Source organism: Oncorhynchus clarkii, chromosome 21 (assembly GCF_045791955.1).
Source record: "Oncorhynchus clarkii lewisi isolate Uvic-CL-2024 chromosome 21, UVic_Ocla_1.0, whole genome shotgun sequence".
Classification (NCBI taxonomy): Eukaryota; Metazoa; Chordata; class Actinopteri; order Salmoniformes; family Salmonidae; genus Oncorhynchus; species Oncorhynchus clarkii.
The window spans coordinates 15,359,260-15,385,874 of NC_092167.1; the positions used below are offsets into that span (position 1 = coordinate 15,359,260).

General features: G+C 44.7%; 2 protein-coding genes across 3 annotated transcripts in view; one reads left to right on the forward strand and one right to left on the reverse strand.

Annotated features, from left to right (window-relative positions):
• Nucleotides 1-12,304, forward strand: part of LOC139378638 (cyclin-dependent kinase 17) — a 36,290-nt gene extending 23,986 nt beyond the window's left edge. For both annotated transcript variants that reach the window (XM_071120987.1, XM_071120986.1), the window contains 15 exons: nucleotides 1,506-1,657; nucleotides 2,587-2,751; nucleotides 4,284-4,417; nucleotides 6,235-6,360; nucleotides 6,594-6,650; nucleotides 6,763-6,877; nucleotides 7,122-7,216; nucleotides 7,376-7,438; nucleotides 7,546-7,790; nucleotides 9,538-9,635; nucleotides 9,864-9,969; nucleotides 10,190-10,232; nucleotides 10,415-10,505; nucleotides 10,602-10,679; nucleotides 10,789-12,304. In XM_071120987.1, coding sequence (XP_070977088.1) covers nucleotides 1,531-1,657; nucleotides 2,587-2,751; nucleotides 4,284-4,417; nucleotides 6,235-6,360; nucleotides 6,594-6,650; nucleotides 6,763-6,877; nucleotides 7,122-7,216; nucleotides 7,376-7,438; nucleotides 7,546-7,790; nucleotides 9,538-9,635; nucleotides 9,864-9,969; nucleotides 10,190-10,232; nucleotides 10,415-10,505; nucleotides 10,602-10,679; nucleotides 10,789-10,826 — 1,581 coding nt within the window. In that variant the 5' untranslated portion in view covers nucleotides 1,506-1,530 and the 3' untranslated portion in view covers nucleotides 10,827-12,304. The remainder of the gene's footprint in view (nucleotides 1-1,505; nucleotides 1,658-2,586; nucleotides 2,752-4,283; nucleotides 4,418-6,234; nucleotides 6,361-6,593; nucleotides 6,651-6,762; nucleotides 6,878-7,121; nucleotides 7,217-7,375; nucleotides 7,439-7,545; nucleotides 7,791-9,537; nucleotides 9,636-9,863; nucleotides 9,970-10,189; nucleotides 10,233-10,414; nucleotides 10,506-10,601; nucleotides 10,680-10,788) is intronic.
• LOC139378640 (ETS domain-containing protein Elk-3-like) lies at nucleotides 12,293-21,340 on the reverse strand. Its single transcript, XM_071120988.1, has 5 exons — nucleotides 21,055-21,340; nucleotides 18,230-18,438; nucleotides 15,164-15,937; nucleotides 14,153-14,275; nucleotides 12,293-13,193 (listed from the first exon to the last, which is right to left on the reverse strand). Exons 2-5 carry the CDS (start codon nucleotides 18,434-18,436, stop codon nucleotides 13,098-13,100), a joined length of 1,200 nt encoding a protein of 399 aa, XP_070977089.1. The 5' UTR covers nucleotides 18,437-18,438; nucleotides 21,055-21,340; the 3' UTR covers nucleotides 12,293-13,097.
• Nucleotides 21,341-26,615: the final 5,275 nt, after the last annotated feature.

The following is a 26,615-nucleotide window of genomic DNA, read 5'->3' on the forward strand; positions in this document are numbered from 1 at the left end:
TGTGAGGTTAGTGCTGTGTTAGGATGTTTTCATGCTGTAGTGGATAACTGTATCCCACGTGTGAGACACACACACACACGCACACACACACCGCACCCTTCACTGCTAGCTGGCAGTGTGTTATCGCTGTGTCCAGTACGGGATGGTGTGAGGGGTTTAGAGGAGGGAGGGGGTCCCACTCTCGAGGGGAGTCACCGCGGCAACACAATGGGCAGGGAAACTGGCCTGAGGCAGAGAGAACAAGGTGTTTCCTATGACCTGGCTTACTGCTGTGTCAGCATGCGTGCGCACACACACACACTGATACACACATACTGATACACATAAACACACACACTGATACCCAAACCATACACTGATACACACACCATACATACACACATGCACACACACACAATGTATTCTACATGCATTCATGCATATTTATCATACGCACATAAATCATACACTAGCATATCTGCACAACACATTATTAATTGATACACTTACACACATACAGTAGATCCTACACAAATGGATGCACACACAACACAGCCATACCATCGGACCAGGCAGGTATTTGTGTTGCTATGAAATGTGGCCAGTTCTCCCAGTTTGCTGGCCTTTTCACCTCCCATCACACTCAGCCAGCCAGCCTGCCTCGGCCAATCACTGCAGCCGCTGGACTAGGTCTGTCACTGCAGCCCACCAATCACATCACACTACACAACCACATGACGACCACTGCTGTTACTTAGGGTGTGGCCAGTCTGAGGACACTGATGGGGAGGGTGTGTGTGTGTGTGTGTGTGTGTGTGTGTGTGTGTGTGTGTGTGTGTGTGTGTGTGTGTGTGTGTCTGCTAGTCCTATATTTAGCTGGTACTGTGGATTTGAAGTTGACCTCTGTGTTGCACCTCTCATTATGTCATTTTAGCCACAGTAGATGGTCTTGACAAATTATTGATGTGTGTCTGCTTCTGCATCTGTGTGGGTATGTATATATGTATAAGCGTGTGTGTGTATTAATGCATTTTGCTTGCAATTAAGGAAAGCAGTATTCATGTTTGGATGTTAAATGAATGTTTAGTTTGTGCTTTATGAAGGCCCTAGGTGAGTGCTGAGGGGAGGTGCAGTGACTTCAGTTTTCCTCTACTCATCATAAATATTAGATTAAAAGGAGGCGTAGTTTATTTATGAACGGTGCTATTTTAGCACATCCGTGTTTTTCTCCGCCTCTCATGCTTACTCTTGCAGCTTAAGGATTGGGCTTCTCACGGTCTGTGTCCATGTGTTGGTAGCATGTACACTACCAGTCCACACGGGGTTAAAAACATAATCACGACAACACAACGTACTTACTCCAGCCCAACTGTGCCGATCTCAACATAAGGAAGCTAACGTGTCGCTATGTGAGCAACATTGGACTAGAAGTGACTAGCGAGACAATTACAAGTTACTTGTTTACGCCTGGCCACCTAAAATGTGTGTGGGTCCAGTGCTGACCTTTTCCCTCTGTGCCCTGCCAGCCCAGCCAACCCTGAGGAGTGTGTGATGGAGAAGATGAAGAGGTTTAAGCGGCGCCTGTCCCTGACGCTGCGCTCCAGCCACACCATAGATGAGTCTCTGTCTGAACTGGCCGAGCAGATGACCATCGAGGACGGCGGCAACAAGGACAGCGGTCAGTAGCGTGTGTGTGCATGCGTGTGTGCGCGTGCGTGTGTGTGTGTGTGAGAGAGAGTATTCGAGATTGTATTAGTAAACAAACAGAGCACACACGCTCCAGTGCTCTGTGCCAGTCCCAGTGATAAGAGACTGATGATGTTACTATTCTGAAGTGACTCTTGACTGAATGCCAGTAGAGAAGGATACAGCCAGCCAGTGGACACACACACTAGGGCCCTTTGGTCACCCCGAGGATACAGTTGAAATGTTTGATGTAGCTGGCAGCCAGCAGTATCCTTTCTTGCCATCTGAAATGATTTAATTTGATGGCTAATGAGAGTTTAAAGAGATGGTGTGCCAATGGCCAGAGGGAGATCGAGAGAACAGGGTGAGAGACATGGAGAGGGAGAAAGAGGGGAAATTGACACACAGGGAAAGCGAGCAGCAGTGTGAATGATCGTGTTCTGGAGAGTAGCTCTTTATGTCCTTATGTAACAACAGAAGCAGCCTGGTGGGATGAAACACGTACTGGGAAAATAAACACAACGCAGGGGGACGGCAGGTGATGCTGCCACACTGTTTGTGGAAAAGACATCACACAGAAAAGGAAACCACTCACATGTAAACAAACAGACATGTTGGGCTGTTGAAGTATAAAGCTAAAATCCTCTGGCCTACTTTAGGTTGCGTAAGTGTTCTTTTCTACTGTTTTTAAATAAAACAAGGAAGCACTCTTTTTACTGAATTCTGCTCAACAGAAGACTGAACAGTATATGAACTTCTTGTTTTATAATGACTGATTCATTGGTAGAATTTGTGATTGATTCATTGGTAGAATGTGTGATTGATTCATTGGTAGAATGCGTGATGAATCGGATGGATGGATAGATGGGCCAATTGATTGACATATTGACTAATTGATTGACATATTGTTTCTCCTTGCAGAGCCAATCGTGCGCAATGGGCGACCGCCCTCCTCCCACAGTATGCACTCGTTCCTGCACCAGTACACCGGCTCCTTCAAGAAGCCCCCCCTCCGCAGGCCACACAGTGTCATCGGAGGAAGCCTGGGTTCCTTCATGACCTTCCCCAGCAATGGCAGCCGCCTCGGTGAGTTAAACAGAGAGAGAAACAAACAAACTCGGAGATGCACAAGCACGTATACACTAACGGCACACATGGTTGCACACACGCACACACACACTCATTCAAACATGCAGGCATATTTACTAATGACATACCCACTAGCAGCACCACTATAAGCAGCCTGTTCTCCTTCATGGCCATGCCACCCAGCTGCCAAGGTGAGTTGCCGTGGAGACGGGCATGCTCGTGCCTGTGCGCCAGGAAGTGACTAAGAAAGAGCAGATGGCGACAGAGGACAAACAGGAAGTGAGTCATAGCCCCTGAGAGTTCTGTCCTGACACGGTCATGGTGTGACTTTTCATCACACACAACACCAGACTCGTCTGTCTCCGTCTCTATCTCCAACCTTCCTCGTAATTAAGTGCATTTTGTACGACTCAACCTTTCTCATTCTACACTGTATATTTGCGTCAAAAAATGTGATGTTTGTGTGCGTATGTGACTCATTCATTTGTGTGTGTCTGAGGACAAACGTCTTCCCCGCATGTTCTCTGAGCCGTCACCATGACGATAGCTGTTCCTTGCTGTTCTCTGGTCTCCAGGGTGAGCCAACTATTATGGTCTGCGGTCTCGTCGATAAGTTTTCACGAAGAGCTTCTCCTCAGACTGAACTCTGTCCCAGTTAGAGTTACATGAGTTTGGGGATTTTGGGGGGGGGACAGACAACCAGGCAAGTCTATCTGGGACAAGATGGAACTAGATTAAAACACACTGTCACACTATGTTAAATGCCTGGTTAGCTCAAACAACAGAGTGGGAGAGAGCGAGGGAGAAATAGGGCTAAGGAGAGGAAGTTGGAAAGAAAGGAGGGGTATTTGGTAGGCAGAGCAGAAGATAGATGGCCAGAGAGAGAAGCAGAAAGGAGGAGGGGGGGGGGGGTGACAGTAGTGTGCTGGATGATATGATGACAGGCTGCTGGGTTGGAGGTGTTGACACTGATGACGGAGAGAATATGTGCCAGCACACTTAGATACAGCTACTCATTAACTGTGTGTGTGTGTGTGTGTGTGTGTGTGTCTCTAAATGCATGTATGTTTCGTGTGTGTGTTCACTAGTCCACTCCCCCCCCCCACTACGCACCATGTTCTACACCAGAGGCAGTAGTTTTAGTTTTATGACCCTGGAGGAAGCAGGGTTGGTTAGTGTTTCATCTTTGGCCTGTGGGGTGAGAAGGGGAAGGGGTGAGAGCGGGACTGCAGGATGATGAAAGAAGGGAACTTGAGAGAGAAGGTGAGGTTGTAGGATCAGAACCAGGCCATAAACTAACTGTTGACAGAATGAGAGAAAGCACTCCTCTCTGTAATGTCTAACTTATTCTCTCCTATTCTTACTAAAACAGCAGACTACTGACTCAGTTTGACACAAGCTATAGCAAGTCCTTGCCATGTTTATTTTATCACAAGTGTCATTTGCCAGGCAAAATGCTGAAATTGAGCAAGTTCAGCTTCTGAACTCTAACTCTTCCTCCCTCTTTCTCCTCTTCCTCTCCTCCAAAGACATCGTCCATGAGAACCTGAAGATGGGCTCAGACGGGGAGAGTGACCAGGCGTCTGGGACGTCGTCCGACGAGGTGCAGTCGCCCACCGGGGTGTGTCTGAGGAACAGGGTGCAACGACGCATCTCCATGGAGGTACACCAACACAGCTGGCTGGGTGGGAAGTATGAGCCGGTTCAGGCCACGAACAGTTAGACTGACTGATGGAATGTTGTCATGAGACAGTAATCTGTGGCACGCTTGGCCTCTGACTGCTGACATTCCAGACGATCCCCTGCCACATAGCTGGTCAACAATCCTGAGAGGAACCTCGGGACAGGGAGTGGGATGGAGACCGAGAGAGCGACTGCTCCACTTAGCTCAGCGAGAACCCGGGATTTAAAGAGGGACTGCCTTTAAAAAGAAACTAATCCCTTTTTGAAAATGCACTGATGTGGCATCAGTCTGAATCAAATAGTTGTTCTAGTGTCAACATTTACTGCGAAGTGTAAATAGGATCATTTTGGTCATAAAGGTAGTCTCATCCGTGCGTCACAACGGTAAATGAAGGTTGAGTTTTTTAATTGGCTGATGTCCATTTGCCCACTAACATGGGGTGAACAGCTGCGGTGATCGCTCTCTATCCAATCGCATAAAGAGTGACAGACCTGCCCAGCAGCTCCCACTTTGTTTACATAAGACAATGCCTCGTGCATTTTTTTTTACTTGAAAAATACTGCCCCAAACACATTGGTTGTATGTCAAATTGCCTAACTAAAACATCCACGGCAACAACTTTAATTATATTTAATTACAGATTTCTTGAGTTGTCTTGGATTCATTCTGGGGATTTTGAGGAAGTGAAATTCTGAGTGTAGTGTCTCATGAGGGACAAACACCTCCAATACTGAAATCCTGTTTTTCTTATAAGCAACAGAAAAACACTCGTATGTTCAGTCACTCTTTAAGGCCGGGGATGTTTTTCCTTTTGTCTCTGTGACTCGTTTTTGCTTTTTTTCTGTATAGATAAGCTGTGTTATTTTTTTCTATTTTCTATGTGAGTGAATGCTGTGAAGTATGACCTTAGTTTCTGGTGTCCCATGGACTAGAACTTATTCTATGGATAATAGATTTAGTGCTTGTCTCACTGGTTCTGTTTACTGAGTTCCTATAGAATCACTGGTAGGAATGCTGTTTCCTCAGCCTGGTGACATTCTGCCACCTGGTGGTCAGTCTGGAGAAATGTAAGCAGTACTTTACCTAAATATCAGTATTAGGTTATTGCATGCGCACACAGGGATTGACCTATTTCTCCTTGATGCCAAGCGTTTATCATATTAGTCTGAGCGGAGACATGAGGTGCTTGACCTTTTTAGATGGGAATCATCAGACATCTGAATAATCTCTCTCTCAAACACACACACACACACACACACACACGTCATCTCGGTTACTACATCTAACCAGATTCACACAAACACACTCATGTGGGTACATATCATTCTGCCCATTAGTTCCCTTTGAAGCGGAGTGTTGATGGGGTTAGTAGGCTGTAACAATACACTAATTAATATCACTGTCTATTGAGAGAACATGATGCTCTCTTTTCATCTACTTCTACGGGCGAGAGATGGCAGGCGGTATACAAGTGTGTTACGTGATATCCATTGTGTGTGTGTGTGTGTGTGTGTGTGTCAAGATGCTTGTTTGCTTATCTCTGTTGTTTTTGCTTTCTCTTCTTCAATAACGATTGTTTTCATGTATGGATCATTTTTCTAGAAGCGCCTCTATTCTTCTGTCTCTCTTTTAGGGGTGAGTGGGAGGAGAGGAGAGAGTCATTTCTAGGACAAAGTGCGTGGGTGTAATCATGGAGATGGCTACATGTTCCACACAGACAGACGCAGTATTCGATAGGACACATGATAAATGTGATGTGTATGTTACGTCTCTAACTCGTGTATGTGTGTGTGTAGGACCTGAACAAGCGTCTGTCTCTGCCTGCTGACATCCGTATCCCTGACGGTTACCTGGAGAAGCTGCAGCTGAGCAGCCCTACCTTCGACCAGCCCCTCAGCCGACTCTCACGCAGGGCCTCCCTGGTACGTGTGTGTGTGAGAGAGCGATTGAAGGAATATAACATTATTACCCGACAGCGTTCAGGTACCGCCCTCCTTTCTGGTTGTCTCCATGGCAACAGGCATGAGGTTGAATTGGACTGTCTCTGTATGTAATCTTGTGCAGTGAATGAAGGTATCCTGTACATATGTCATTCAACACAGAAAAAAAAGACCTAAACAACATGGAAGATGATATCTTTATTTGTGTTTTTCAGTCGGAGATTGGTTTTGGGAAGCTGGAGACCTACATCAAGCTGGACAAACTGGGAGAGGTCAGAGAACACACAAACACTCCTATAAACTCAGAAAACATGTTTTTCACAAGAGGTTCCCGAAAGTGATTTAGTTTTGACTCCGGTCATAACCAGTTTGTTTTTTCTATAGGGGACCTATGCTACAGTATTTAAGGGGCGCAGTAAGCTGACTGACAACCTGGTGGCGCTAAAGGAGATCCGGCTGGAGCACGAAGAGGGAGCACCCTGCACCGCCATCAGAGAAGGTGAGTCTATACCTCTCTTCCTTTCCTCTATCACGTTATCCCCCCTTCTCTTCCTCTCCCTCATCCTCCCATTACTGATTTCAATGCCACATTGTCTTTTTTTGTCTTTCTCATTCACTATTGTTCCTCCTCTTTGTCAATGTATTACCCCTTCTCTCGTTCTCTCCCTCATCCCTCTCTTTCCTTCTCTCCCTCATCCCTCTCTTTCCTTCTCTCCCTCATCCCTCTCTTTCCTTCTCTCCAGTGTCGTTACTGAAGGACCTGAAACATGCCAACATCGTGACCTTACATGACATCGTCCACACAGACAAGAGCCTGACGCTGGTCTTCGAGTACCTGGTGAGAATCACTTACTACCTGACTCTGCTCACACTGCATGCCGGTCATTGTAGTCAAAAATCTGTCCTAATTATCTGAGGAGTTTCTAGTCCTAAGTAGGCTGTTGTACATGTTCTTCATGTCTTGTCTGACTGACTGCTGACCTCATTTCCTGTGCAGGATAAAGACTTGAAGCAGTACATGGATGACTGTGGGAACATCATGAGTATGCACAACGTCAAGGTGAGTATGACCAAGACGAATGACCTAGCACTCGCTGTACTGGAAGTCACTAGATAAAAACCCTTGCATCATAGTGGTTAACATTGCATGTGTTTGTGCGGTTCTAGATCTTCTTGTTCCAGATTTTGCGGGGGTTGGCTTACTGCCACAAGCGGAAGGTTCTCCACAGAGACCTAAAGCCCCAGAACCTGCTCATCAACGAGAGAGGGGAACTCAAACTGGCTGACTTTGGTCTGGCGCGGGCTAAGTCTGTCCCCACTAAGACGTACTCCAACGAGGTGGTGACTCTGTGGTACCGGCCTCCTGACGTCCTGCTAGGCTCCTCCGAGTACTCCACACAGATTGACATGTGGTAAGAACACTACACCTGACGTTCTGCTAGGCTCCTCCGAGTACTCCACACAGATTGACATGTGGTAAGAACACTACATCCTAACAAGTTACGCCAAGGGTAAGAAAATACTACCCTGGAGGTCCGGAGTACTGCTGGTTTTCTCTTCTACCTGATAATGAGTCCCTTATTCGAGGGGAAGAATAAAATAAATAAAAAAGCAATGGAACTGGCTTCGAGGTCCAGATTTGAGGCCCTTACACCCTAGGAACTACAACCACTTCAATGGAACTGGCTTCGAGGTCCAGATTTGAGGCCCTTACACCCTAGGAACTACAACCACTTCAATGGAACTGGCTTCGAGGTCCAGATTTGAGGCCCTTACACCCTAGGAACTACAACCACTTCAATGGAACTGGCTTCGAGGTCCAGATTTGAGGCCCTTACACCCTAGGAACTACAACCACTTCAATGGAACTGGCTTCGAGGTCCAGATTTGAGGCCCTTACACCCTAGGAACTACAACCACTTCAATGGAACTGGCTTCGAGGTCCAGATTTGAGGCCCTTACACCCTAGGAACTACAACCACTTCAATGGAACTGGCTTCGAGGTCCAGATGTGAGGCCCTTACACCCTAGGAACTACAACCACTTCAATGGAACTGGCTTCGAGGTCCAGATTTGAGGCCCTTACACCCTAGGAACTACAACCACTTCAATGGAACTGGCTTCGAGGTCCAGATTTGAGGCCCTTACACCCTAGGAACTACAACCACTTCAATGGAACTGGCTTCGAGGTCCAGATTTGAGGCCCTTACACCCTAGGAACTACAACCACTTCAATGGAACTGGCTTCGAGGTCCAGATTTGAGGCCCTTACACCCTAGGAACTACAACCACTTCAATGGAACTGGCTTCGAGGTCCAGATTTGAGGCCCTTACACCCTAGGAACTACAACCACTTCAATGGAACTGGCTTCGAGGTCCAGATGTGAGGCCCTTACACCCTAGGAACTACAACCACTTCAATGGAACTGGCTTCGAGGTCCAGATTTGAGGCCCTTACACCCTAGGAACTACAACCACTTCAATGGAACTGGCTTCGAGGTCCAGATTTGAGGCCCTTACACCCTAGGAACTACAACCACTTCAATGGAACTGGCTTCGAGGTCCAGATTTGAGGCCCTTACACCCTAGGAACTACAACCACTTCAATGGAACTGGCTTCGAGGTCCAGATTTGAGGCCCTTACACCCTAGGAACTACAACCACTTCAATGGAACTGGCTTCGAGGTCCAGATTTGAGGCCCTTACACCCTAGGAACTACAACCACTTCAATGGAACTGGCTTCGAGGTCCAGATTTGAGGCCCTTACACCCTAGGAACTACAACCACTTCAATGGAACTGGCTTCGAGGTCCAGATTTGAGGCCCTTACACCCTAGGAACTACAACCACTTCAATGGAACTGGCTTCGAGGTCCAGATTTGAGGCCCTTACACCCTAGGAACTACAACCACTTCAATGGAACTGGCTTCGAGGTCCAGATTTGAGGCCCTTACACCCTAGGAACTACAACCACTACAATGGAACTTGCTTCGAGGTCCAGATTTGAGGCCCTTACACCCTAGGAACTACAACCACTTCATTCACGAATGAATTTTACACATATAAACTTTGAGTAAGAGCTATACATCCTAACCCCTTCATCCTACTCCCTAGCCTCTATTTTTGATGTGTGTGTGATTTTCTCTCTCTGTTGTGTAGGGGTGTGGGGTGTATATTTTATGAGATGGCTGCAGGTCGGCCCCTGTTTCCTGGCTCCACCGTAGAGGACGAGCTCCACCTCATATTCAGACTGCTGGGTGAGGACAGAGTACAGCCTGATTTGGATGTTACAGCCTAACTAACCCACTGACCTAGCGCCACCTAGTGTCTGCTACAGGGACGAACACACTAACACACAACCACAGAACTCTCTAAATAAGCAGGAGAGTCCTCAGACATGCTGCTGCTGATGGGGACATTATTTGAGCGTTAACTAAACGTTGATCGAGCGTTATCTAAAGACTGTCCTCTCTCTCTTTCTCCAGGCACGCCATCAGAGGACAGCTGGCCAGGGATCTCTGGCGTCGACGAGTTCAAATCCTACAACTTCCCCAAATACAAACCTCAGCCCTTCATCAACCATGCACCCAGGTAGCTTGTGTGCGCGCGCGCGTCCATGAGTGTGTATGTGTGAGAGCTCACGTTTCTGTGTGGGTGTGTGAATGCGTATTCGTGAGTGTGTTTAGTCAGTGCAGGAGGCAGGAAATCCTGTGGAACTTTAGTGAAGCAACTGTTCACTTCCTTCCTCTGAAGTTCCCATCAGTCATCACCAACTGACAGTAAACCCTGTGATTCTCGCTCTCCTTTTCAGGTTGGACACAGAAGGCATTGAACTGGTGTTATCGTTTCTGAAAGTGAGTTTGTCCGTCTACATTTCCCACACACTGTGTAACCTACGCAGTTATACTCTGAACCACTGGCATGCAGTACTGATAAAATAACAACAGGGGGTGCAGTAGTCACTTCTGCCCTACTGATTCTGTTTTGTTGTTGCTGTACTGTCAGAGTGTTAACTGTTGGTCTCCCTCCTCTCCAGTACGAGTCCAAGAGGAGGATCTCAGCAGATGAAGCTATGAAGCAGGCCTACTTCAAGAGCCTAGGGGCACGGGTCCACACACTGCATGAGAGTGAGTCTCTAAACTTTGGGATGGTCTAGTCCTCTGAATGGCCTGGAGATACTCGCACATAATTACAAATCTCTCTCCGCTCTCTTTCTCGCTCAGGTGTATCAATATTCACTCTGAAGGATATCCAACTGCAGAGAGACCCTGGCTATCGGAACTCCTCAAACCTAGAGTCAGGTGTGTATAAAACAAACACACACACACACACACCTCTTCTTACCTAGAGCTTTATAACTGTTATGACATACATGGAACACTCTCTCTCTCTTTTTTTAATTCTCTCCAGGCAACAGCAAGAACAGAAGACAGAGCATGCTCTTCTAGACTTTCTGCTCCTGGGTGGAGCTCTTTCCTGTTGCTATAGTAACGGACTCTCGCTTGAGATGAGACTGAATGGGACAGAGCCCCCTCCTCCCTCTCGCATGAGCCCCTCACCCCTCACCCCCCCAATAGAGCGAGTGAGTCTGGAGTTGATTGGGGAGGGAGAGATGATCTACGTTTATTTATTTGAAGATATGGAAAGGGGGGTGGGGGGGGTATATTTTGCTGCTATACTACTACTGTCTGTATTTAACATGCAGTTTGTGTATATGATGATGTGAACTCCGACACCATGCACAACCGACCAGTCGCTAAGGTTACTATTGTTATTGTAAATGATGAATTATGGTTATGATTCCACTGATGATCTCGATGTTGTTTATCATAGCTGTTACCTTTGCTGTTTTGCATGTCGTTGTGTTCAGAGACTGAATGCCTTTTTAGCATTTTTTTCCTCAAGTACTTTCTCAAGCTTCCTCTGATGGTGGTGTTTGACTGAAATGAGACCAGACCGGTCCAAACTGGGAGAGAGGGACTGGACTGGGAGTGTCTGGTCCTCAACTGGAAATCTTTCCTCTGAACCGAAGCAATTCCCAGCCTCCCTCTCATTCTCCTTGACCTAGAACATTCCAGAACATTTCAGGGGCCAGACGGGGCTTTAGGAAGGGGTTGAGGTGGGGTCCAGTCATTGGGAGAGCACAACAACCCTCAGAGCCAACGAATGGGACCACAGCAGAAGGTAGAGTTTGACTCCCCAGGACATTTCCGGTCTCCCTCTCCGGTTGTCATGGCAACAGGGAAGCAATGATTAGGGAGGAGAGAAACACAGGAGCGCCGTGACCTCCCACAGGAACTCATCAGTCCCCCTCCTTCTCCCCTAGATGGTCTTGACCCCAGTTCTTGTATGCAAGATCTTCATTTTCTCTTGCCTTTTGAAGGTCTACAATACTGGTTGTTTTTGTGCATCAATAACCTGTAAGCAGTTTCTAGTTTTTTTTTTAATGGCTCTCTACTCTGTAGCTGGCCATGGGAGTGGGGTTGTACCATGATGACTGGTGTTTAAAATGGCTGACTTGATTTGACAGTATTAAGAGATTTTTGTTTTCTATGTTTGACCTCTCCTTGTGAATACAGTGTCAGTGTGGCATGTCAAGGGGCAGAAGCTCCGCCTCTCAAAGGAGAAAACATTTTGTTTCATAGTCTACATTGGACCTCGAGTTTCTTTTTTCAGCGTTTGTACACATTTCAAATAGACTTAACAAGCCGCGGTGTGTGTCTTCAGCTGACAGTGATGTATATTAATATTGTAATACTGTACTTTTTCAAGTTTAAAAATGATCTGAGCTTACCTGAGGGTGTGTGTGCGCCAGACATATGGAGCTCCTGCTGTGGTGTAAACTCAACCTCTCTGGAACACTGACAGTTGTCCTGTAATTATTTATTTCTCATAACCATCACAGTAAAATTAGTCTGTTTGATAAGTACACTTGTCCTTGTCTTTATTGTGGTTTTCTTGAATAGTATTCAATGCTTCATGTTTTATTTAAAACCGTATGTAAGACATTTTTTACTGGACTCTGACAGCAAATCATTGAGAATACATTTGTATCAATTCCTTTATAAAAAAAAAAATAACAAAGCTGTTACAAATAAGCTTTTGTTCAATATTGAACTGGAATTTCGTCAAAAAAAGTTTTAAAGCTTGAAAATAAAACATTTACATAACACTCTTACATTTGAGAAGGCACAGCCGGTACAAGGTAATAATGCATATAAAGTGTAATACAATACCATAGAAAAACACTTAGCCAGAACAATACAACCAGGTTCACAGCCTCAAATGAACATATCAACCAATATACAATGGTACAAACATTTATAACCATACGCCAGGCATTTGATAAAGGGCTGACAAGGTCCAATGCATGGGACAGCATTCTGGCATTGAGAAGTGGATAAATATGGGCTAGAAAATATTTTCAAGATGGATGAGATCCAAACTAAACAGAAGAAAGCTGACAAAAAAATATTTTTCAACTAAGCTAAAGAAAATGTATCTTCAAGTCAATGATATTGACGCAGTTAAAGACTGATCCAGTAGGTTTGCAGCAGTGTCCTGATATTTACTGGCTTAACCTGACTTGGCCTCGAGTCCTGCTGTGTCGGGGTCCAGGATTTGAAATTGCGTGGACTGGGCATATTTGTTCTGGTCGGGCCTGATTTAAGCCTGTTTTGGTCCAGTCCAGTAGGGTATGGTACTGTCCTCCAGGATGATCAGGACTTGTGTGGGCTGTGGGAGAGCAGTAGGGGGGAGGAGGTGTCCAGGCTGGACAGGGGGACTGGGATGGGCCCATTCAGGAGGGTGGGGAACTACAGACAGATGGACAAAGGACAAGAGATCCACTGTCAGATAGGAAATACCACACAATAATAATAATATACTGAGGGAAAGTACATTCATCTATATCCCTATTCTAGTGTAATACATGTGTACTACTACTACAAATAACTTTATTTTGAAAGAACTCCAGCCCTAACTCTGGAGAGGTTGACTGGGTTTAAGAATTCCCTAAAATGGTGGCCGAGGTATTTTAACGCCCATCCCTCCTGACGATGGGAGGAGAGGCACTTCCTGTTGTGAGAGGGCTGATGGGAGTCGGTGGGGCTCCTGACCACCCCCCCTCCCAAGCAGGAAGCTGCCCCCCCACTCCTCGTCTACACCAGAAAGGAAACATCTGTAGCTTATTTTGAAACCCATGCACACAGTGAATCACACACATACACAAACTTAAGTATAATCACAGCGAACCGCTCACACACACAAAACTAAATAGCGACTGTTGTTGTTGAGAAAATGAGGCTGTTCGGGGGAAATCTGTCTTAGCAAAGGTTGCAAAATTCAGGGAACTTTCCAAATAAAATCTGGTTTTCCAGAAGTCCTGGATGGAGGATTACGGATTTACTGCTTATTCCCTCCTGGTTCCGGGACCCTCCAACCGGGATTTCGGGAAACAAGGGATTTTTATTGAACGTTCCCGGAATTTTGCAACCCCAGTTGTAGCTCAAACTTCTACCTCAGACTGTCAGAATTCACTATCCCTCCTTTGTTTACCAGTTAGAGTGGAGCCCTTTCCCTCTCAGCTCAGTACGAACAAGCATAAATACTATACTGTCCTCCCCCTTTCTGTCACCCATCCCACAACTTTCCCCTCTGTCCCTCCCTCTCTCCTCCCTTCCATCAGTCTTCACTCCATGTGGTGTCACTCTTTCTTTCCTTTCTCCTCTCTCTTTATTCTCTTTTAGAGTTTGTGTGTGTGTGTGTCTCTTACCTGGAACAGGGGTCCATGGCCCTGCAGGCGAGCGGGGCTCAGGGGTCCTACGGGACTCAGGCTGCTCCAGAAATGGATACTGGACAGCAGGGGACTGGGGGTGAGGATGAGACCTGAGGGAGTCTAGAGGGGGAGAACAAAGAGTTTATGGAGAACGGGAGAGAGATTTCAATTTGTTCAATGTTCTGTTGGTGTTTTTCTCAGTGATCTGTAAAATGAGCTAGCGGAGTATGAACACACAACACAGAGATGTACTTTCTCACTGTGGTTATTCAGTCCTGCTGTGCTGCCACTGTTTGTTTTAGTAAAACACCGGAACCAGGAGGGGAGAGAGAGCTTCATACCTTGCTTTTGGGGGGAGGGGGGAGTTCAAGGCTGACTTTGGGAACTCTCTAGAGGTCACAGAACTTGGAAAACTAGGTTCCAGCTGAGAAGTTATGTGGGTAAGGAATGATGTATGCTATTTTAATGTGTTGTTTTGTAGTGGCCCAATAAAGAGTTTTAGGTAGAGAGAATCTCTCTCTATCCGTGGTATTACAACAACTCTTACCTCACGCCGGCAATTCAAGAGCTTTAGAAACATATGGCTTCACTTACAGACCTCCCCACCCTCCCTTCTCTCCTTCTCCCCTCCCTTATTTTACCTCTCTCCCACCCTCCATTCTCTCCTTCTCCCCTCCCTTCTTTTACCTCTCTCCTCCTTACTAGTCTCGCTCCCCACCCACTCCCTCTTTTCCGCTTACCTCTTTCACTCATTCCCTCATTTCCTCTCTGTCTCTCCTCAATAACTCTTTCTTACCTCCCTCCCTCTACTCTCCTCTCCCTACCCTGCCTGTTTCAGGGTAAGGACAGACAGTTTCAGAGATAAGTCAAGATAAGTCATGTATTTTCCCCAAATGTCATTACACACATAAATCAGCACGCACACACAGAGGGTGAGGGTGGAGCGAGTGTATGCGTTTGTGTTCAGGGCTAACCTGGGAAAAGATTGTGAGTGAGGGTGGTACTGACCTGTGCAGTGAAGAAGGCTGGTGTTAGGGACCCTGAGGGCAGTGCAGGGCTGTTGAGGGCGATAGAGCCGATGTCATTGGCTGTCAAGAGCAGGGAGGGTGCGGATATCTCCAGGCCTTTAGGCTTCCTGGTTTTTGGCGGGACGCTATTGGCTAAGCCCCTCTTCTCTGGCGTGGGTGTGGCCTGGCCACGATCTCTGTGACCAGATGATAGGTTAAGGGGTTGAGCGCTCTGCTCTGATTCGTCAGTCTCAGGGGCGGGGCTCCGTGCCCTCCAGAGTGTGTGTGTGGGGCTGTGTGATGGGGAGGAGGAGCAGGACGAGGAGTGGGCTAGCCTTGTGGAAGGTTTGGATGAATAGTAGCCCTCATTGGAGGAAGGGAGCGGGGGTGACGGCAGAGACACCACCGGCAGTGCCCCGCCCTTATGGCTGCGGTTCTGAACAAAGCGAATCACCGTGCCACTGTCGTCATGGTGATCATGTCGAGGCTCCATCTTGATTGGTCGGAGTAAATCAGGGGGATGGAGGAGGTCCTGGGGATGCTGGAGGGAGCTGACGGTAAAGGAGGAGTAGAGGCCTGAGTGGAGGTACTCGTTCCTCCCTGGGGGGCCACCCCTCACCCCCTCCTCATCCCCCTCCCCCTCTGACAGGGCTCCACCAGCCTCATCACACACCCGCACCCCCATCTCCACCGCCGCGGGGTCCATCTTCAGGATCTCCGGGAAGGACACAAATTTGTACACAAACTTCTGGCCAATCACCTTCTTGATGATGTTCTGGAGGAGGAAGAGGGGAGGAGAAGTTGAAGCATCATATGTTATACAGTAATAACAGTGTAATGTTAACATGCATGCCACGATATATGGTGGTTTGACCTGTAGAATTGGTACAGACATGTTCATGCTGTGTAGAGATATTTGGTATTTATTAAGATCCCCATTAGCTGCTGCAAACGCACCAGCTACTCTTCCTGGGGTCCACATGACATAATACATAGTACAGAACATTATTAGTCAAGGACTGAAATACATAGCCTACATATCAGTATATACACACAATATCTAGGTCTAAAACATAATACAGTGCAAATCACAATACAATACATCTATATATATATATAAAATGGCTGTCTTGTCACAGTCCCCTTTGTGCAGGTGTTACTTATCTGTTATTTTTATGTGTTTATTGCTAGTTTGAGTTACCTGTGGTGGCAGAGAGTTCCATCTAGTCATGGCTCTATTTAATACTGTGCGTTTCCCAGCCTCTGTTCTGGACCTGGGGACTGTGAAGAGACCTCTGGTTGCATGTCTTGTGTTGTACTGAACTGTCTGCTTGAACAGACAGTTCAGTACCTTCAACATATACCTTGCATAAAGACCAATAGTGATGCAGTCAATCTCTCAATACATGCTGCCTTGTTCTGGACCAACTACAATTGACCTATGTCCTTATTTGCCGCTCATGACCACACAGCTGGGCAGTAGTCCAGATGCGACAAAACTAGGGCCTGTAGGACACGTTTGGTCGACTGAGAAGGCAGAGCAATGCCCTATCATGGACAGACCTCTTCCCATTTTAGCAACAATTGAGTCTATGTTTTGACCATGACAGCTTGCTATCTAGGGTTACACACAGCAGTTTAGTCCCTTCAAGTTGCTCAATAGCCACATTACGCAATAATAGAACTAAATGAGGTTGAGCAAATGATTTTTCCCAAAAAATTATGCTTTTTGTTTTTGAGATATTTAGCAACAGCCTATTGCTAGTTACCCTTTCTAAAACTGACTGTAGCTCTATGTTAAGTGTTTCAATTATTTATTTGACTGTTGTAGCTGACGTGTATGCTGTTGAATCGTCAGCATACATAGACACACAGGCTTTAGTCAAGGTCAGTGGAAGATCATTTGTAAAAATAGAAAACAATAATGGGCTTAGCTGGCTGCCCTGTGGTATACCACACTCAACTGAATTTGCATGAGAGGCTTCCATTAGCAAAAATCCTCTGTGTTATATTAGATTTTTTCACCCTTCCATACCCACTTTGTGGAACTCAAAACTACAGTTCTTGTCTTTCGTTATTTGTCCATTATGCATGAATAGGAAGACTCAGCATTTGGTGTTTGCATGTCATACCTAAGTTTGCTAATCTTGTCAACAACAACAAATATGAAAAGTGGTTGTCAATATCAAAGGGTTTTGTGATGAACAAGCCATCTGCCTTAATGAAGGATGAAGCCGAGTTTGCTTTTTGCATCAAATTTCATTAACTTTAACTCCTGAGCTTTTTACTATCATTCTTCATACAATTTATCTTCCATAGTTCCATAGTATAGTTTCTTCGTGTTGTTTAGTTACATGATTTCTCAACTCACTGTATGTTTGTGAAGGGTTTATACAATGTTGGTGTACCTTGTCATCCGTAACAGCAGGTGTGTGTTTGGTGTTAGTATAGTGCCAATGTGATCTATGGGAGTTGTACCTTGTCATCTGTACCAGCAGGTGTGTGTTTGGTGTTAGTGTAGTGCCAATGTAATCTATGGGAGTTGTACCTTGTCATCTGTACCAGCAGGTGTGTGTTAGTGTAGTGCCAATGTGATCTATGGGAGTTGTACCTTGTCATCTGTACCAGCAGGTGTGTGTTTGGTGTTAGTGTAGTGCCAATGTAATCTATGGGAGTTGTACCTTGTCATCTGTACCAGCAGGTGTGTGTTAGTGTAGTGCCAATGTAATCTATGGGAGTTGTACCTTGTCATCTGTACCAGCAGGTGTGTGTTTGGTGTTTAGTGTAGTGCCAATGTAATCTATGGGAGTTGTACCTTGTCATCTGTACCAGCAGATGTGTGTTAGTGTAGTGCCAATGTAATCTATGGGAGTTGTACCTTGTCATCTGTACCGGAAGATGTGTGTTAGTGTAGTGCCAATGTAATCTATGGGAGTTGTACCTTGTCATCTGTACCAGCAGATGTGTGTTAGTGTAGTGCCAATGTAATCTATGGGAGTTGTACCTTGTCATCTGTACCGGAAGATGTGTGTTAGTGTAGTGCCAATGTAATCTATGGGAGTTGTACCTTGTCATAATAATAACGCAGGGCGCGGCTCAGCTTGTCATAGTTCATGTTGGTCTTGTTCTTCCTCAGGCCCCACAGCTTGGCCACCTCTTCTGACTTGAGCAGTTTAAACTCCCCGTCGTTAGACGTCCAGCAGATCAGGTGCTTGTGGCTCTGGTCCAATAACAGCTGCAGCAGGAACTGCCACAACGTGATGGCACTCTCCATGACTGGAGAGAGGGAGGGGGGGGGGCATATCATTGTCAGTTACACTGCATGTAAATCGACAAACACACAGATTCTAACCCTCAAGTACAACAAGTACAAAAGCCTCCCCCATGTCCCGCCCCCAACCAAGAAGGCATTTCCTGCACCATAAAAATCCTACCCATAAAGACAGAAAACACACCAACAACACATTTAGATCATCACTACAGACACTGGAGTCACAGTATTATGCTACTCCTGGCATCGTGTGCCAGATCCGGTGCCAACCAATGTACTGTCTTTAAACATATGTATGCCTATGGGGCCAAGTGCCAGCCAGCGACATCATACTTCTCATATTACAATATGTTGAAGTGGGGAATAAAAGCCATTACTGCATATGTAATGAGACACACCAGTGACTGTGTAAAACTTTCACTCGCTGGAGCGCTTGGCTGGCTGCCCAAATGATAAGAAGACGGGTCAACACAGCAGCTCTTTGTGAATGAGGGGCTGCCTGGCAGCTTTAGTACATCAGACAAGTCAGAGAAGCTTGTCCACTCAAACTCTATGCCACTCCACTAACACGCATGCACACTCGGTCACTTGCACTCACTCACACGCTGTGCTTTGTGCCTGTGCGCGTCTTAGTAGTAATTATGTTTCATTTAGGTCAAAATAAAGAGTTCAAGTGTGTGTGATTGTGTCAGAGTTCAGGGACTTGGTGCTGCCAACTATGGCCAGATGGGTGGAGCGAGGGATGTTTCCGTGGTGACGAGAGGATGTGGTCAGTGCCCCTCTGCGAAGACAGGCCACAGCCCAACGACACTATTTACCTTGACTTCACTGTCTGTCTCTCTCTCACTCCACACAGACAACTTTCTGTGCACCTCTCTCTCTCTCCATCTAACTCTCTCACACACACATATTCCCCAGACACAAGCTTGTCCGTTTGAAAAAACCGAACAGAGTATCCTGCTTTCCCTCCTCCTCCATCCCCCTCTCCACCAGTGGGAGAGAGACCATCTAGGAGAGGAAAAAGGTGAACACCCCCTCTGATTCTGTTTCCTGAGGAGGTCTCGTGTGTGTGTGTGTGTGTGTGTGTGTGTGTGTGTGTGTGTGTGTGTGATGGGAGACCATAAAGCTGTCTAAATGAGGACTTCCTCTCATTCTGCTACAGGGCGTCTTCCCGGGGAAAGACCAGTCCCAACTCAAAGGTAGGAATTCCTGTCACCGGGAACCATCGGAAACACAGGGACCTCACAGTTGGGACAAATGGACGGGTTTCCTCCTCGCCTCGCTCTGGTACGGCAACACAGACCACCCATTTCCTATTCCACAACAACATATGGAGAATGCATGTATGTACTCTGGGTCTCCCCCAGGACATGCTGTGGCATGATGTATGATGGATTTAGTCTTTGATGTTCCATAGTGACAAGGGTTAACTAGCCAAGCTCAGACACAAAGCAGCAGGATCTGTTCATTTGGGGATATCCTTAGCAATAGTAAGGAAACATGCAACTCTGCATTGCCTGATAAACACGGGTTGGTGCAACTAAAAATATGGTTACAATAGATTTACATATGTTTTATTGCAGCATTGAATATGTCCATGTTATTTATGTGTACTGTATGGGATGATAGGCCCACAGCCCAGTGTCTCTCCTCCTGGACAGGTAGCTACACACATACACACACTACATGTAGCTTCTGGTAGGGATTATTTATTTTGTTGATGGGGAGTTTCTAGTATCTTATAATAGTGTTATGACACAGAGACAGAAATCATACAGCTGGTCCTCTGGACAGGCTTCTCCAGTATCTAACAACGATACTACGCGCTCCTGTCGCTAGCACGTACTGTTCAACCACCAGTGATATCATTAGACATCATAGGCTATATAATGCCTCGGGTCGCTGTATCGTACCAAACGCCGCATATAGACGCTCTAAAGTCTAAAAAGGTATGGGTTATCACGGGTGGACCGCCGGGCTCGGGTCTGAGCAGAATCATCGGTGTTGGAGAGCCTGGAACACTCAAACGGTTCTTTGTTTGCCCCATGACTCATTTTCAAGATGTTGTCTGCTGCCAGTTTCAATCCGGAAGCGCATGGCAATTAGTCTGTTGAGTCCAGACAAACCAGAAAGTCTACTATAGTTTTTAAAGGGCCATGAGCATTTTCACACCAACAGCTACTTTGAGTTGCCAAATGCATCCCAATAAACAAGAAATTGCGCGAGAAAAGCAGACTAGAGCACCATGACAGACCCGAGCGATTTGCGTTTTACATCCAATGTGTGAATAACGGAGTGGTCCAATGTTAGAAAACATCAAAACGAAAATAAATGTAACTTTTTAATAGCGTACTTATATGAATAGAAGGAAACACATACTTTTTACGCAAATGTATACATGTGTTCCAAGATAGCGTAACAAATCGGGGATATATTACCAGCATCTATCGACTGTTGTCCCCTAAATTTCAAGTTCATTGTGATGACCGAGTTATATCATATCTCCAAACTATATTTTCTGGTACAGAGTTTACTTCTAAGTCATCATCACTCAAACTCAGTGACTATCCTGGTTAAATAAAGTGAATATTAATATCATAGAGAAGCATGCCTCCACATACCCTGGTGTTAGACGTCTACTTTTCTCCCGTATATGTTTTTAAAGAGAATTCCGTATAATGCGCTGGTTTTCCATGCTGATGCCGTCTGGGCTGCGGCGCTCGAGAATGTAAGGGGATCCGGAGGTTTTTTCTCCTTCTTCAGAGCAGGAAGTCGGAGCGCGCAGACATAGAGCCGGCTCACTTCCTCTCGCGCATTATTCCCCAGGCTCTCGTCCGTCTGTGTAAACACGCTTTTCCTCCTCTCTGCGACCGCTTGCGCGCGCACACACAGTAATATTGTAATTCTGACTACTTGCGGGCCCAACTGACGTCACCTTCTTGGCAAGCACCTGGAGGCGTTTGTGTTCCTTCCTCCACACGCACATACAGTCTGAGTGCTCTCTCTGTGTGTGTGTGTGTGTGTGTGAAATCTCCTTGACATCTAATTATGGAAAGAAATTGGGCTAGTTGTTACATTCAATTTAAAAAAGTAGGCTATTCTTAAAATCAGCTGCATCACACACAGACAAACGTGTGTACACACTTTCATTCTCACAGGCTTCACTTCAGGTCAAAACGGGAGAAGAGGAGCCCTTTAATCGTTCCACATATTTCAGTCCAATATTCCATTCACATCGCTTTAAAGGGCATTTTCCCCGAAGTTCATGGTAAATGCTGGAGATGTCGGTTCAATCGGAAATTACCATTAAATGTCAAGCGCACTATACCGTGGATCTTACACGGGTCGGATTGAATCCTGGCCTTAGTGGAATGTGGTGATGTGATTATGTTTGTGTGCATTAGTGTTGTTGTGTGTCAATGAGAAAATGCAATAAGTAGGCTCATGTGTGCACGTTTGTGTGTGTGTGTATCCACTTTTCCGTTTTGCTGCATGTGTTTCCTCTCACTGACAGGAAACTGTGCCTCACAAAACACATGCAGTCACGTAGGTCAGTAGCCTACACACGGCCGGCGTTATGGGCGGGCCTTAGGGGCCTGGGACGCCCTACCGTAGTCTACCTTCTTGTACAAATACAATATTGAAATATTAATAATAATTTATTTAACCGAGACGCGCCCCGACAGAAAGTTGCATCAATCTCAGATAAAGCATCCGAGCAAGAGAAACAGCTCCCCATGTCATATTATTTCTGTCCAGACAGCATCAGAAACATGGGCTACATATATGCCTCCTGACGACAATGCTTCGGTTGAAATTTGCATAAAGTAGAGGAGAACTAAAATTGTTCTACCGCTCCTCTACCAGGGTTCTCGCTACTCACCTTCCCACAATCCCCTGCACATTTATCTGTGTCCTCGTCGAAAATGAATGGGGGCTGGACTTCTCCTGCCGAATTCGTTGCTGGTGAAAACCTTCAGACCAGAGGGGCGCTGTTTCGCTCGCTCGGATGCTTTCTCCAGTGAGAGAGTTTCAGCAGCGAGGAAGAGCCGAAGCCCGATGCATTTGCATGGTCATAATATGCAGACCTCAGCTTGTAGCCTGTCTTCCCTCCTTTGGGACGATGACTCCCATTTTTAGGGCGGAGACATGAGCATCTCAACATTATACACATATCTAGTTTCAGCCTCTTTTGAATTGGAAAGTTGGCGGATGCACAGTGCACTGTTTGGATGCTGGCTTCCACTAAAGTAAATATATGTTTTGCCTAAATTATTTAATTACTCTGTCTAAATAAAATCATTAAAAAAACATCACCAGAGAGCATGACTTAGCCACAAAGCTTTTTAAATACCTGTGCGTATCCCTACGCCTATTTGGGAAGCCTGCCATTTGGGCAGCGCGCATGGCAATAGGCCTAGCTGATTGAGTTGCGGCTGTCAGTGAAAAGCATCTAAAATATGTGAGAAGATAATGTGTGTTGAGTGTCATTTTAAATGTTGCAACAAGCAGAGGGGTGTGTTGTGAAGATATGGCATGTCTCTCTCCAGAATGCATGCACCCAGCTCTCCAGAATGCGCTCAGTTGTCTCCTGCCAATTCTTGCAAATTCATTGTTTCATTGTGTGAATTGTTTGCCCTTCAATTGTTTATTTTGATCAATTTTCCCATTACATACAGTATGTCGCCAGTAGGCCTAGTACATGTACCATTAATCCCTCATGATTTAGTTACATGAATGTATATTCATGCATGTATTAATTACAGTCATTCAGTTTTGAGCCCCACATTCTTTACACCCCCCCACCCCCCAAAAATATGTATATATATAATATTTTTTTGATTGCATGTTTTGCATGTTATTTTGGCATTAATACGAGTCACATATCAGTTTGCAAACAATGTAAAACAATATATATATATATATTATTGAGTTAATAGGGCCACATACAAACATAGTCTATTTTTTGTTTTCTTAAGGCAGTTCCAAAATGCAGGTGTTTCAGCCTAGCTCAGTGCTTTCTGTGGTGAAGGGGCAGGAGGGTAGAAAATATGGAGAGTTGCGTTTTAATTGTCTCAGTGTTCTGTCACTCATGGGGACACTATGTTGCTGCCAAGTCTAAGGGAAGAGCTAGAAAATTCCAGGCACTTGTGTGCTGCCATAGAATTACAATAGAAGTACCCATCCAAGAAGGCTCAAGGTCATTGGCCACAGATAAAATGAGTCAAATCATGTTATATCTACAGTAGCTTTGATTGGTCAACAGCATACTTTCAAAATCTTAGCAAGCAGTCATCCTCATGAATCAAGTCAACAATATACTGGCAAATTCTTTTTAGTCCATGTCATATGAAGAGAAATTATATATGAAACGTATTGGTGCTCATCGGCCATTGGACATAAACATTACACAACAAGTTGGAAATCGCAAATTCAACAATGAGTTTTTTGGAAGGAAGGAATCAGTGGCTAACTGCAAGCATTGCAAAGCAATCATTAGCCTGATATTCAGTGGAGTGGCTGTGTGGTCCTAAATCTAAGATTAAGGGTCTCTTTTCCTAGTTAGTGCAATTAATGTATTGTTTAGTGTTGTGTTGTGTAGTTGCTTTGCTGACATTTAGCCCACTTTTTTATTTTTTTGCCCCACCAAGGTTGACATGCTAAAATCACCACTGCCATTGTTTCATTGTTTTTCGTTCGGAGTGCTGCATGTCAGCCATGAGCATGTGTCTGGTTTCTCGGTCCTGATCATGTTGAGGGAGCATGCGCGCCTGAGCATGCATTGAAGTATGTAGGAAGGTGCCCATTTGGGATGTTTTATTTCTTATTGTCTTAACTCACCACATCCATCCCTAATAAGCTGAGTTTCTCTGTATTTTTTTTCTTCTTCATCGCAACAGTTTTTTTTCTATCCATTGCGAGTACTAATAGTTCTTCACATTATTTGAAACAACTTTCCAACACTCCAGGCGTCGATAACCACCAAGCCTTGATCTGATGATCCCATAAATCCAGTGGAAACGTCATACAAAAACAGATGTCTGTCCCGATCGAGTTCACCAGAAAGAACCAGAATTTTCATCAGGATATTTGATTGTTTTTATTTTGTCAGCTTCAGGCCTATGTATTTGACTCAGATGACGATGGAAGTACATTTCCATGCGCTCATTTATTTAGCCAATGGATCATAGTGTAGTGTAGCCTATCAATGTGTCTATATACCCTACATTACTCATCTCATATGTATATACTGTACTCTATACCATCTACTGCATCTTGTCTATGCCGTTCGGCCATCGCTCGTTTATATATTTTTATGTACATATTCTTATTCATTCCTTTACATTTGTGTGTATAAGGTAGTTGTTGTGAAATTGTTAGGTTAGATTACTTGTTAGATATTACTGCATGGTCGGAAATAGAAGCACAAGCATTTCGCTACACTCGCATTAACATCTGCTAACATGTGTATGTGACAAATACAATTTGATTTGAAATGGCAGAGACTGGTGCTCTCGCCTTAGTTGATTTTTAACTTTTAGATATTTTTATTTCATATTTTTATGATTAACCACGTAACGATGATTTTGAGAAACGAAAACATTATTATTGAAATGAAACTGTTCCACGAAAATGCGCATATACAACTAATAATAACTGGCACCCAGATCGGTATAAATGGTAGGGTGCTAGGAGGTAACTAGCCCTCCCTAAGAACAATGTCTAATTGCTGACACATAAAAGCAATGTTTGAAAAAAACATGGGTATGAGGGTCATGCTTAGGAAAATTAACTATTAAGGGAAATAAATTACAGTTTATACTTTGTTTAGGTATTTCATGAAATGTTTGTAGAAAAGGGGCGTTCTATAAAAGTACATTAGTAAAATATTATGGCATAGGGTTTCAAACGAGTGTGTTAATCCGTTTTATTTAGAAATTCTTTAGTAAGTAATACTTAAAAGCTAAGTCTCGTTCTTATTTTAATTATTTAAATAAAATATGGAGGGGGGGAAATGGTGTTGCACATGTCACAATTAATATTCGCACTATGAGGAGATTTGATGTAAAGTCCCTCTTTAGCTCACCTGCACATTCATTTTCTGTGTTTCCTTTTCCATACAATCCATTATGTACAATTGCGCTAAATATTATTTTAATATTGCAAGATTTTAAATCCTAGCAGTCTTTAAAATGACATTCAGGATCAAAATGTTTCCAATAGCTGTTTTTAATCAATGAAAAAAATATTAATTGGAAAATTGGAAGTGAATATAACTAATAACATTAAATAATATTGGGGAGAATATAACATTTAATAACAACAGCTCATAACTTAACTCATGAATTCAGTCTAACACTGATGTGGCAACTCTCTTATGCTCTGTTATTGCACAATTCTAATTTGTAGATAGGTCACAAATAAAGCTATCCCCAGTCAAATTGGAGCACAGCTCATGAACCGACCTCCTGCACTGCTCACACCTAATCCAGTCCACCCACACCTGTGACTGAAAACGGGGGAGATACTACTTACTATATGACATAACATGCTGTGGAAAATAGCTAAAAGGCTATAAAGTAACATTAACTGTAAAGCAAACAGTCACTAGTGGAAACATTTACAACTGCAATTAAGTCACGTTATCTTATTTAATGTATTTTACCACTCCTAGCAGTTTATGCTAACTAGCTTATGCTAACTAGCTAGCTGGATAGCATGTACTGCTAGTGAAGTTGCTAGCTAGCAAGTTAGCATAAACTAGCGCTAACCGGGCTAGTCATTGTCTAAATGACAGTTAACTAGTTTGGCACATTCATAGAAGCCAGTTATGAATGTGCTTGGGGGCGATGTTGCCCACAACAGACTCATCCAACATATTACTACTTTACTCTAAAATTATCTAAATTTTTCTCTCTAAACAAGTGGATTATTTATCTTAAGCCTTTCCTACGTGTATATTTAACAAATATATATATATATATATAGATCTAACTTGATTGTAATATATCAACAACTTTTTCAAAATGTAAAACAATTGATCAATTTACCATCAAATTGTTTTGTTGACATATCTCCAAAAGTTGTGATGAAAGTGTTGGGGAAATAATTACCCTAAACTTTCCCAAACTTGAAACTCGAGCTGCCTATGGCCGCCTGCCCTGAGTCTACAAACACACAC

Bases quoted from the DNA above. Each gene is read 5' to 3' on its own strand.
- LOC139378640 (XM_071120988.1), bottom strand. From the start codon at position 18,436: ATGGAGAGTGCCATCACGTTGTGGCAGTTCCTGCTGCAGCTGTTATTG. The intron at 14,276-15,163 runs GTCAGTACCACC...CTCCCCCTCTAG, and splicing joins CAGCCTTCTTCACTGCACAG to ACTCCCTCAGGTCTCATCCT. The intron at 13,194-14,152 runs GTAAGAGACACA...ATCTGTCTGTAG, and splicing joins GCCATGGACCCCTGTTCCAG to TTCCCCACCCTCCTGAATGG.